This window comes from Polyodon spathula, chromosome 1 (genome assembly GCF_017654505.1).
Source record: "Polyodon spathula isolate WHYD16114869_AA chromosome 1, ASM1765450v1, whole genome shotgun sequence".
In the NCBI taxonomy this organism is placed as follows: Eukaryota; Metazoa; Chordata; class Actinopteri; order Acipenseriformes; family Polyodontidae; genus Polyodon; species Polyodon spathula.
The window spans coordinates 35,548,125-35,561,435 of NC_054534.1; the positions used below are offsets into that span (position 1 = coordinate 35,548,125).

Genomic DNA, 13,311 nt, shown 5'->3' on the forward strand with positions numbered 1-13,311 from the left:
CAAAATGGCACTATTTTGGCTAAGGCTATGAGGACTAGTATACATATTTAATAAATGCTTTATACTTAAAAACAAAACTAAATTAGTATCATAATGCAAGCTCACAATAAAGGCACACTGGGAATATTGTTTCAAGTGTACCTGGTCTTTCTTGCCACTGTTAATCAGGGACATGGGGCTTCAAATTTCAAATGATTGCTTTAGAATCGATTATGCAGCACAGAGATGCATAGTTTCTGGGTCAATTACCAGTACTGTATCTTGTAGCATACTGTGTAACAACAAATACTTAATCAAAATCAACACATCTTTCTCTCTCTCTCTGTATACATATTTTTTCAAATGTATTTTAAAAAGAAATACACTAAAATACCACAACCATAATGCTAAATCAGTCACAATCCAAGGAAGTTGATGCAATTTTTTTAAAATTATTTTTGTTTGTTTCACGGGTGGCCATGTAAACATTGGGAATCATTCTGATTTTTCAAGTTGTAATATACATACAATGGCAGGAGTTAAACATGTACATAATAGAATACATTTTGCTTGCACAAATGTATCACTCTTTGCCACTGACTGACTTTAGCGTGTATTTATTTGAGATCCTGACAGAAAAATTCAAACTGAGCTCTTATTTTCCAACCTCTTCCATTATTCTTCTAAGAACTCATACTACCAGTACTGGTAAAACATTCCCACATACAAAAGGATAATACAAATTAGGGGCACAGACTATGGTCTACAATATTTACATGCTCCAGAACACATTTACGAAACAGCCCCCTACTCTGTACGTGAATGTCACTTTGTAAAAACTCTCTCTCAAGAGACTATTTCGGAGTTTTGTAAAACCTAATAACAAGAGAAAAAATAAGTCACAAGACTGTCAGCCATAAGTTACCAATTAAATGTAGCATGGCAGACTGTAGTTACCATTTGGGCCCAACTAAGTCAAATTCTGACATTTACACAATTTAACTGCATGTTTTACAGCTTGACATTACAAGCTGGTTAAAATGATTAAATATGACAACTAATAGCATATTCTGCAAGAACATTTTAATGCAAAGTGTCTTGTTCTGATGAGGTATTTTCAGGTATTGCTTAAAAATATTATTTTGTTATGTTGAAACAGGCTGAATGACATGTTTTCCTGTTGCGTTGATCTTTTACTGTAACAGTGCATAACTTGCCCAAGAGAATTATGGTTATGTCAGAATTTATCTAAAAGATGATGGGCAGGGGAAACTCCTACAGACTTTAAAACTTTTATTTTGAAAACTATTATGATTTGTGAAATTAATGAAGTCAAGCTTGCGTTGAGTTCAGAGAAATCTCCCAAGTATGATTTTAATAAATATGTCACTCGACACTAATGGCCGCTAACTGCACACATTATATTTCAAAGTGACCCCCTATCAAGCCTAACTGGAACGTATTCTCTTTTGGAAGTAAATCTGACAATTGCTTCCATACGTCTCATCGCCATTCCTATAAATTACTGTATATGCAGAAGAAGAATATTAATACTAACCAGGAGGACATGGACGTGACAGCAATAGACCACCTGACTAACAAATATACGTCATGGAAGTCTTAGATTAGCACTACACTACCAAAGGAAAACAGAGGACTGAAATAAGAACTGAAAGAAACCAAATACTGCTCTTGTATTCATCTTGCTTTGTTATTTGACTAAATGAAACTTATTCTGAACCCACAGTCTGTGGGTGGACACTTAGAGATGAGAGATAACAGATGGAAATAATACCAAATGGAGAGCTTTCAGTTCTGTTTTGAATGATCATGAAGTTTCTATTCAAATGGCAGTATTTTAATGTGTCCAAAGCAACTGAATTTTTTTTTTTAAATGTTTGGGTATGTGTGAATCTCAGCCTGACCTTGTGTCTGAGCAAACATCTACAGGAGGTGCCAGCCAAGTTTAACATTTGCAAGCATTTTCTTTTATATGGACAGTATGACCACTGACCAGAAGATGAATGCCAATTAGCTGCGGTTGGTTAATCTCATGACTGGGGAATAGATAAGTGGAGGAGAACAGTGTAAATTAAATATTTTTCAACCACAACACTGGGGAACCAAACTAAAAAGGAGTACATCTTTAAAACACTGCAGACATGCAAAGTCTAAGAAAAATAACACAGCAAACCAGGAGTGCATTCAATAGGCACTTTCAACTGAATGACCCGCACACAGATTGCACTACATAACGGTATTTATTTATTTTTTTAAACGACTGTATTAGAAAAGGAATCATGGGCTATTTATAACTTGACAAATCTGACTCGCGCATCAAGATGTTAAACAGCAGTAGTGATTACATTTAAAAATTTAAACTGTTGCAATTGCATCAACTATTTTAATACACATAGATTTCTTGCCTGCTATTGTGAAACTGCTCGCACCTAACAGACTATTCAATAACAGCTAACATATGTTACAGGGCGCCACAAGAGAGCGCTCTGCTTATTGAACGCACCCCAGATAAATGGGCCTGGTCTTGGATATGCCCTACGACTTTTGTGTGGCTTATTTCTATATATATAACTATGAAACTACGAATTAGTTACAGTAGAGTTAAAAGACCAGACAATACAGTATGTGTCATTTTTTATATCCAAAAATTTAACCTTTTAAATCTTTGAATACAAAAATAGGTTATACATTAACACATAGAAATATGTAACCTTTTACTGCCTCACACAAAGGCATATTTTATCAGAGAAGTCAGGACATAAAGAAACGGTTATAGTTGGGAGTCATAGCACAGTGCTGGTGTTACTATTTCCTTGTTGTGGTGCGAGGCAGGAAGTTTCATTTAGCTAAAATAATTCTCCCTGAACTTTGCCAAGTGCTGTAATCATTGTTCTCCGACCATATTCTGAGGGGAAGAAAAGATCTGGGGACTGTCTTTCCCACAGAATAACAGCTGCTTATAATTATGAACACTCTGAAAGTGCAGATGTAGCTTCTTTAGATGTTAATTCAATTAAGAAAGGAACCTCTTAAACCCTTTATTGTGCTTTTAAATTGGTATTGGATGCTGGGTGAGAGTCTGGTTGATAGATGTTTTGGCATTTTTGCCAGCGAATATAGTATCTCATCTTGGGTGGTGGCAATGGAGTTAAAATTCTTGCCTTTAGAAAAGTTAGACAGCTCAAGCTTAAGCCCATCCACTTGTACTGAGGGCATTTTTTTAAATTTATTTAATTTTTGTATAGATTTTGTTTAGGTTAGCAATGGTTAGATCCTCCAGTAGGTGGTCTCATTGTGAATGACAGCAAATGCACAATGAAATAATATTTTAAAAAGTATATCAAAACCATAATGGAAACTCTGAGTAAACGCATATTTTAAGTAGAGTTAAACTTTCTGGAGTAGTACGGTATTGTCTGCCTGCCTGCATTTCTGATGTGCAGATACAGTTAACATGTACAGATGCAGTTAACATGTGTGGATACAGTTAACACCGACCATCTCAGTTAATCTGTGTGGATAAATTGGACCTAAATCCATTAATCTGTTTTTCAATAAGTAACACAGCATATCAGCAAATAAAACCTGTGCCTCTTAAACATCCAAGTTGCTTTTATGAAGTTATCACACTTTTATCTCTGGTAATATGCAACCACAACCACAAGCTGCCGTTTGCCCCTATGCCCAAAAGAAAGGTTTATTGTATATATAAAAAAAAAAAAAATGTTGAAAACATTTAACATTTCTCAAAATCTAATATATCGAAACTGGTATACAGCAGTTTGTATATTTAAAGTATACACCCCGTAGTGGCCCGAGGGCAGTGATGACTACCTTTGAAATGTTTTAGACTATTTCCTCAGCAGAGAGAGTCCACAATTACAGTAAAGCAGGCACAATACAAAGTGCCCCTTTTAAGCAGCATCCATGCTTTTTAACTACAGCTATGGCCAAAAGTTTTGCGTCACCCTATAGAACGAACTAACTTTTTTCATAAAGTCAAATGAAATTAACATTGAATTACGTACCGCTTTGTAGTTTTTCACATACTTGAAAATGTACATTTTCGGAATCTAACTGTATCATGGCTAGAGATAGACACTTCATTTTGTAGTTTCTTTGATTACATGTTGTTAAATAACAGATATAAATTATGTTCAGTAATTATGTCTCAATCCTGTGAAGCAAAAACTTTGGCCATAGCTGTACATTATTTTTCATATTAGCACCGACTAGCCATTGTTAGACTGTTATTAAATAAACATTACTACCAAAAAGATGTGTGGGTTTCAGATTCTTGAGGTGAAAGGTAATGCAATAAATGAATAAAATAACAAATACAAGAACATACTTTTAAAAATTTCGCATTAATGTGAAAGTTCAGAATTTAGTGTATTTTTTCCCCTGCATGAACCATATGTGGAAGGAAATAATCTTACAGTACTCTGTCTCTCTCAAATAAATGTATATAGTACGTGTAAAATATACAGCAAATGCTATTAGAAATGTACTTTAAAAACCACAGTTTTCAACTTTTCAGATTTTGTTACATTGGCTTTTTTTAATTTTTTTTTTTTTTGGTTGACTCATAACAAGGGGGAAATAATCTGATTCAAGTTTAGTTCTGCTTTTTAAAAGCCACTGATCTAATGGTTTATGACCACAATCTGGGTTTTAGAAGATTTATTGTAGCTTAAGAGTCTATTTATTAAAAAAAAAGAGCCTGAATTTTAAAATAATCTTTTTTTAAACTGTAATGCCACAATCTCTCTTTCTAATAGGCTGCATGTCAATTTAACCTGCTTATAAGAACACTTAGTGAAACGAGGCAGTAATAACTGCTTAAAGATTAGTCCATGATACTGGCACCTAATGAGGAGGCAAAACGGGATAATGAATCTTTGATGGGTATTTGTTTGAGGGAACACGGCTCTCTTAAGGCTGGATTGGTTAGAGACTGGGACGAAAATCATTATATTGGAAATGATGTGCATTAATGAAAGCTTTTAAAGGAAGAAAAAGCCAAGGCTTGCACTCTACTCCAGATTTTATTGTACATACATATAATGAATTTCAACACCAGCAGCCTTTCCAAAACTGCAGAAAATGGAGACAGTCACATGCATGCTGCTTTTCCACTTGTTCCCTTCAAGCACCTGCTTACACAATGACCTCAGCTTCTCATCTCCAGACTTAAGGCATTTAACAAAGCAGCTTTCCAAACAAAATCCAGCTGTTTCTCATCTTGACTTATTCTGGGGGTTGGGGTATGCATACCCAAGGGAACTCAACCAGGTGACCACTTCCCACAAGTTATTCCCAGGAGGCCTTTAGCTAGTAACAATCCATAAAATGTGCAGAACAGAAAGCACTCCTAAGGTTATATGTTTTGTGTACGCTGTTGTGGCATATACATTTCTTTATGTTGACATAAGGTTTCCAAATACGGTATGGTTTCTATGGATAACCTTACAAGTGAATCACACAAGACATTTACAGTGATATGCTATTGAGTCTGTAATTCAAAACTAAAACATCATCCGCCAGCTGTTAAATAAGAAAATAAAACTGCTCTCATGTGTTACAGCCATTCTTCAGAACGAATTTATGAAAAAAAATATATATATGAAATACGCATTTACATGGATATCTTTTTTGTTTTTATTTTCCCCCTCAGTATGAGAGGTCAAGATGAAGAGGTCTAATTAGAAAAAGGAGGTCTGGACCAATGACAAGTTTCTCACACTGCTGCTGTTGGAGTGCATAATCTGATGAACATCTGAATATGTCTTTAAAGTTACAATTTCTTTGTTGCATTAACCTTAACGCCCTTGCTTTGCTAAAACAGAGAACACAATTCATATACAGTAGACTGGTAGAACCAATCAAATTCAATTGATTTTACAGAAAAATGCATTTCTGGGCTTGTATGTAATGCACTGTATGTGGAACAAAATTTCATTATAATCTAAAACACACGTTAAATGTAACATATGTTTACATTTTAGGGTAACCTGAATGAATCTGTAATTTATAAAGCTAAGCGAGAAGACAGTGGAGACTTCAAGTTGAGAGACACGAAACAGTCTGACAAGGATAACAAACACAAAACTGGTATTTTTTTCTAAATTGTGCTACTTATTTTGATTTATTTTGATTTGTGTATATACTAATTCAATGTTTTATAAAGATCACATAACTAAATTACTTCACTTTCCTTTCTCTTTATTTCTAGAAAATGGAAACAACAATGTCAGTACCCAGTTTTGATTCAAAATGGAAGATTTTTTGGGAGTTTAAGGGTAATGAAAGCACCAGATCACAAAGAATCTTGCAGGTTCCGAACTGGTTCTTATGGCAGCTATACATTTATTCACTTCATTTTTAATCTTCAGGGCTGAGCATTAATGTAGATCACTGTAAAGTCATCACATCATGCACAGTATTCAATGACACAGTACTCTACTATGCAGGAAATAAGACTTTTGAGTTGTGTGCTGCAGAAACACAGTTTCACATGACGAAAATTTGTCAGCTGTATTTAAAGTAAAATATATTTAAAAAAAAACTGGTTTATTGAATTCCAGCAAGTAAGAGGGAAAAATTATGTGATAACAGACCTAGTGCACATATTTATTTTTTAAGAGCTTAAATACATTTTTTCTATAACAAATCTGAACTATTGCATAGCTTTAATACAGTCCCTCTGAACATCTGCAGTCACAGTAAAGTCTGCCCTCTGAAGACTAGAAATTAAAGAGCAGTATGTTTTATACTGGTTGGTGTAATTAAAGGAGGAACACAGTCTCTGCACCCAATCTCAGCTATCACTTCTGACATTGCGTCACAATCCCAATTGCTTTAAAAATAATTGGAATCACTGGTTCCTTGAGTCCTCCCTATTAGTGCTGGTCCAGTACATTGGCATTCTCTCAAAAGAAAGAAATGCATGTGATAACATGTAAATAAAAAACAAAAAAAAACAAGGATAGAGCAAGACTTTGACAATGACCAAACAGAAAGCACTGCAGCATAAAAACAAAAGCAAAGGATAAAGAAAGGCTTTGGAGACAGAATTAACTGTGAGGAATGACGAGAACAAAAATTAAAATTGAAAATGAAAAAGACGGTAGGTAAGCAAGAAGCAAGAGAGATGCAAACACATGGTAGATGGTGTGGAAAATCAAGACGAAACAGTCACTGTCCTGAGTTTCATTAGGGGCAGAGGGAGAAGGTGTGGAGTGGGCAGTCTCCCAACACTGAGCCATGTGTTTCCGCTCTCACTACCGCCCACTGATGCTTTATTTACTGCAGCTGTGCTGGAGCTTTATGGGTTGTTTCAAATAGAAAAACCTTAAATATGGAAAAGATTACCAGCATCCTCCTTGATGTTTTGAAGCCCCCCTCCCCCTGCCCCCATTAACAGTGTGGAACACATCAAGTGGTCAAAGGCTAGTTCTGAAACTAACCAAACACAAAATGTTATTTCCTCCATTTACTGTTCGTCTGTCTTTTACAGGGTAACTAGCAGGTACTCTGCTAAACAGATTATTTAACCTTTCAAATCAGCAATAAAAGTTATATACAGTGCCTATAGAAAGTCTACACCCCCTTTCAAAATGTTCACCTTTTGTTGCCTTATAACCTGAAATTAAAATGATTTTTTTTTCAATTATCTTCACATCCTATCCCACAACTTCCAAATGAAAAAAATATTCTAGAAATCTGCAGAAAATTAATTAAAAATAAAAGCTGAAATAGCTTCGTTGGATATGTGTCCACCCCCCTTGTAATAGCAATCCTATATTAGCTCAGGTGTAACCAATAGCCTTCAAAATCGCACACCAAGTTAAGTGGTCTCCATCTGTGTTAAATTGTAGTGATTCACATGATTTAAGGATAAATTCAGCAGTTACTGGTGGTTCCCTCTGCTGGGTAGTGCATTTCAAAGCAAAGACTCAAACATGAGCACCAAGGTGCTTTCAAAAGAAGCAAGAAGGAAGCCATTACTCAAGAAAGCCCACCTTGAATCCCATTTGAAGTATGTGGCAAAAAGTTTTGTGGTCTGACGTAACTAAAATGGAACTGTTTGGCTTAAATGCAAAGCATTATGTTTGGTGCAAACCAAACACAGCACATCACCCAAAGAACACCATCCCTACTGTGAAGCATGGTGGAGGCAGCATCATGTTATGGGGCTTTTTCTCATCGACAGGGACTGGGGCACTTGTCAGGATAGAAGGGAAAATGAATGAGCAAAGTACAAAGAAGTCCTTGAGGAAAACTTGCTGCCCTCTGCAAGAAAGCTGACACTGGAACAGAAGTTCACCTTTCAGCATGACAACAACCCAAAACACACAGCCAAAGCTACACTGGAGTGGCTAAGGAACCAAAAGGTAAATGTCAGAGCCCTGACCTAAATCCAATCGAAGATTTGTTGCATGACTTGAAGATTATTGTCCATCAACGCTCCCCAAGGAACTTGACAGAGCTTGAACAGTTTTGTAAAGAAGAATGGTTAAATATTGTCAAATCTAGGTAGATACGTCTCTACCAAATTGGTAGAGACCTATCCCAACAGACTCACAGCTGTAACTGCTGCCAAAGGTGCTTCCACCAAGTATTAACTCAGGGGGGTGGAGCCTTATCCAATTATGATCTTTCAGTTTTGTATTTTTAATATATCATTTTTTTTTCTCAATAAAAACTTTTTTTTCCCTTAACAGTGTGGAGTATGGTGTGTAGATAAGTGGAAAAAAATCCAAATTTAAATGCATGAAACTCTGAGGCACTGACACAACAAAATGTGACAAAAGCTCAAAGGGGCTGTAGACTTTCTATAGGCACTGTAATTGTATTATTTATGTAGTTTGTGTTTTACACATGGATGGGCATCCTGATGAAACACCATGCTTTAATATTAGGATTCCATTTAGCCCCCCCCCCCCCCCCCAAAAAAAAAAAAAAAAAAAGATTGCCGAATTGTAGTAAATGATTGTGAAATAAATGGATGGAAATTTAAAGTAGTTTAACTTGCAATTCAGGAAATGTAGTAGTAAGAAATTGCCATTTTTGTTTTCTTGCACCACAATTTCCTAGAGGGTGTTGTTAACATGTGTGTTGTAGACAAAGGCCTTGATAAAGAACACAAAAAATAATCTACTGTCCATCCACAATTAAATAGTAATTGAAAACTTCCACAGCAATTTGGTCCAGAGCATAGTTACTGTAAACCCTGAGTGCAGAAAACCTTCCACAGGAAATGGTAATGCTGAAGTTTAAACAGAAACCAATAGTGAAAATATTTTAAGATTTTTTAAAGTCCTGGCCTCATACGTAAAGAGAAGAACAAGCGGCCCTTTCGTGCAACTAAGTGGTTTCTTGCAAATTATTTTGAGACTAGGTGCACATTACAACCACTCCCTTTTTTTTCTTAATGTCAGAAGTAATCTCCTCATGTGTAGAAATTAAATAAACATGACTACCCTTCTGAAATACAAGCATGCCAGGCTCCGTACAATATACAGATATACAGATATCTCTCTAGTTGATGAAAGTGCGTCATCACATGTCATCTATTAAAATTCCTGCTTGCAGAGGGCAAACTCTTGAAGCCAAGCATTTCAGAAAATATATGTACAGTACATCCTTTCTTGTATAAGAGGCTTTCTTTACTATTATTATTTTTTTAAATCAGTAATTTAAACAAATAAAAAAAAAATAAAATAAAGAAGTGTATCTAGGAATATTGACTAAGGGCAGATAGAATTATCTGATAAAATAGGAGGCACGATAGTTCAAATTTGTATCTCTGTATTAAATCCAATCTCGTTCCCTGGTTTTCAATGGAAAATTGCCGTTTTGCTATGGGGACCACAAACCACAGTTTATACCACAATCAAATCTAAGAAAATCAGCAACTACAATCAAACTGACAAGACTGATACACTGTATTGTACGTATTTTTCTGGGTTTACTATTAGATATAACACAAGGAAGGTTCCCTTTTTGTGTGTAACCTTGTAGCATTTTCACATAAACAGATCTGAAAAGTTGCTCTTCTATTGAGTAATCAGCTATTATACAACTAAATGTTTTCCCCTTTACTGCACATCACAAACCCATCCAGCTTAGGTCCTTACCATTAATGAATGTCTGTTCGATGAAAGGAGCCCTGTGCCATATCCAGACCCATGTCCTCCCATTGCCCCATTGTGTGATGGTCCTATTAAACCGTGCATCTCACTGTGGCCGCTGGGCATGCCCGTGGAAGGACCTACCGCGTGGCTACGAAGCACATGAATGGCATCGTCCAGCCTTTCCAACCGGTCTTCGATGCGACTTTGCTGCAAGTGAAAACAAATTAGTCCACCACCTTCATCAAATGCAGATAAAGCCTTCAAAAGCATATGCCTCTATTGCGAGGGAGTAGTTAACCATGAACTACAAAAGCAAGTAGAACAGTGTATCTAAAAAAGCCTAGCCATTTTTTTTTTAAAATCAAATCTCTTGTAGCAAGTTTCATAAAATTCAGGGGAGATAGGGAAGTCTTCAATAGCCCAATCAAGGTTTTATCTGTGTCCAAGATTACATTAAATAGTATTACATAATACTAATAATATTAAACTATTGTTACCATTTTTTATAACAGTGATTATTATTACCAGTACAGTACAGTATGTGCTAGTATATCTGGCCATGTTGTATTTGTCACAAGTCTTACCAAAGAGTGCAGTGGAGCTTCATAGTTTGGAGATGATGATCCCTGGGCTCCATTCCTTGACCAAACAGCTGTGCTTGCCGCAGCTGGGACAGAACACATGAACAGATTAACACAGAAAGTTTCTTCAACATTCAATTAATGGAACACTACTTGCAGTATAAAATCCAACTCAAGACTTCTTATTTGAAGTACATTACCCTGACTTAGTTTTGACTACCTGTAAATCAACCTGTAATTACATTTTCTAACATCTTTACAAATCATTCCTAAGGTTTGCTATAAACAGCTGTTATTTGAAATGGGGGAACCTCTTTATTACAGCAGTTGTTTAATGGGGGGTAAGAGAAGGGTTACCCAAGTCACACAACTATAATGAGTTTCAGAAGGGTTATCATATGTTATGCTAATAATCCCCTATTTGCCTGATTAACCACGCTGCTCAGTAATTGCTTCACATACAGACCCTTGTTAAGATTCACCGCATTGTTTCTTTTTAGCCCTGTTGTAAATAGGCAGATCTGTGCAACCAATTAAAAGGAACTCATCAATAAAACCAATGTTCATTCACTACTTGGTTTCCCCTAAATCACCTAGTTGAAGGGCACAAGATTCCTTGATTATGTATATTAGAGCTAATTAGCACATTTTTAGTGTCCTCCTTTATGTATACTCACTTGTTCAGTTTTAGTAACCGCTTTTTATTATAAAAGGCTCATTTACATATGCTAATTAGCAAATAATTACCTTCACATGTGCTAATAGTCAAAGTGTTATCAGAAACTAAATTATTTCTCAGTAAAAACTCAACTTTCTATCCTGTAAATGTAACTTTTAAATTTCAATTTAAATTGTCTGCTTTAATAACCACCATTTTCATTTCTAAAGTCTACAAACTTTAGTGCAATGTTTCATACAAGTTATCTCAGGCATTTCAATTTAGTAAAATACTAAAAGTAAACACAGTAGATTGTTCCTAAATCCATAACGCTGCACTGTAAGCAAAACAGTGAAAGATGTAAACGCTAAAGTTAAAATCATTTTTCCTACCCTGTAGTTTGCTTCAACTGCACAATTGTAATCTTGAATAAATCCATGTTGAAATCTTAATTGCAAATTTGCTTTAGACATATCCACAACACCCCCACCCTCGCGTAGAAAACAGAGTGTTTTCTTCAAAAACAGCGAAGTATGGATGAAAAATGTGCCTTGATCAATTTATGTTAAGCAATATCAAATACTGTACAAGACATAAATACAACCATGCAAAATGTGTACAAATGCCATACAAATTAAGGAGGTAAAGACATTTGCTTCTGCTTTATTGATTAGAAACAATGCCTCCTAATCACCAATCATGATGCCCTGGTGTAAGGAAGCAGGACAATTACCTGTGAGAGAAGGGGGAGACCCAACAGGTGTTGAAGGATTTGATGAAAAACTGTTGTTGGTGTGATCGGGAGAGTAGATCTGAAAAAAAAAAAGAAAAAAAGAAAAAATGAACAATTCATGCTCACAGTTCTGCTTGCTGCCCCCAAATAAACAGATCAATAAATAAGTGCCGTGTCAAACAAAGAAAGTGACCGACAGGCAGTTTAAATGAAGTGCAGCTCTCTATTTTATATTACTGTGGTCTGCTACTTTTAAAAAGTTTACATTTTAATAATAATTTGAATTATAGAGGTGAAGATATAGGATCATTGGGTGTCACCTTCATCTCTTTGGCCAAGATGTTAATACTTGAAAAGTATTTATACACTGCCCCTCCAAACATGACATGAGGCAGCCTGTATGCAGTCGGGGTCTCTACTTACTGATGCTAGTGCTTTTCCCAGGGCATCGCCGGTCTGTGAGCTGCCTGCGGCCCCACTTGCTGCTCTGTTTGCTAGACCAAAGAAAAAAGCTAAGTTAACGTAACAAAGACACTTTTGATTACCTTGGTAACTTACTTGTAAATAACCCGTGGACCCGTGGACCCCCCCCCCCCCCCCCCCCCCCCCCCCAACTACTTTCATTTTGTTATTTTTCTTATCATTGTTTCACATTCTGGTATTTGCATGTCTTTTTTCTCTGTTAAAGCATAAATAAATAAATAAATAAATAATTTAAATAAAAAAACTACAGGGGTCAATAATAATAATAATGTCAAGGATCAATCACTTGCACTTAAAACATCATTAAGACTTCTAGGTATTCAAAACAGGCCTTTTAATGGATGATATTGTTAATATAATTTATTGACCAAAAAGAGGGAAAAGAATGCCTCCTCTTCTTTCTGTGACAGCATACAAAAAGGTGGCAGACTCCTCACCCTGGTATATATGACTCCCTTAATTAACAGCTCACTCCAGTTGCATAAAACAAGCTAATAACACTCACTAGTTTTCTTCAAGTTTGCTACGTATTCATAATAAGTGATTTGATGCATATTGTAGTTTAGCTAATAGTTGATATATATTGTTATACACGTTACTTTCTATTAATAGTGTATTCTAGAACATTGTCACAAACGTATTAAACCTGCCACGAATCTGATAAGAACATAAGAAAGTTTACAAACAAGACGAGGCCACTTGGCCCATTTTTCTCAT

The 13,311-nt window shown here is 35.8% G+C and overlaps 1 protein-coding gene across 14 annotated transcripts in view; it reads right to left on the reverse strand.

Annotated features, from left to right (window-relative positions):
- The window catches only part of LOC121318004 (transcription factor 4-like), a 177,770-nt gene that overhangs the window by 12,254 nt on the left and 152,205 nt on the right, over window positions 1-13,311 (reverse strand). For 13 of the 14 annotated variants that reach the window (XM_041254261.1, XM_041254251.1, XM_041254226.1 and 10 more), the window contains 4 exons: window positions 12,535-12,605; window positions 12,112-12,190; window positions 10,724-10,806; window positions 10,143-10,346 (listed from right to left, as the gene is read on the reverse strand). In XM_041254261.1, coding sequence (XP_041110195.1) covers window positions 10,143-10,346; window positions 10,724-10,806; window positions 12,112-12,190; window positions 12,535-12,605 — 437 coding nt within the window. The remainder of the gene's footprint in view (window positions 1-10,142; window positions 10,347-10,723; window positions 10,807-12,111; window positions 12,191-12,534; window positions 12,606-13,311) is intronic. The other variant, XM_041254181.1, reaches the window with a different exon arrangement.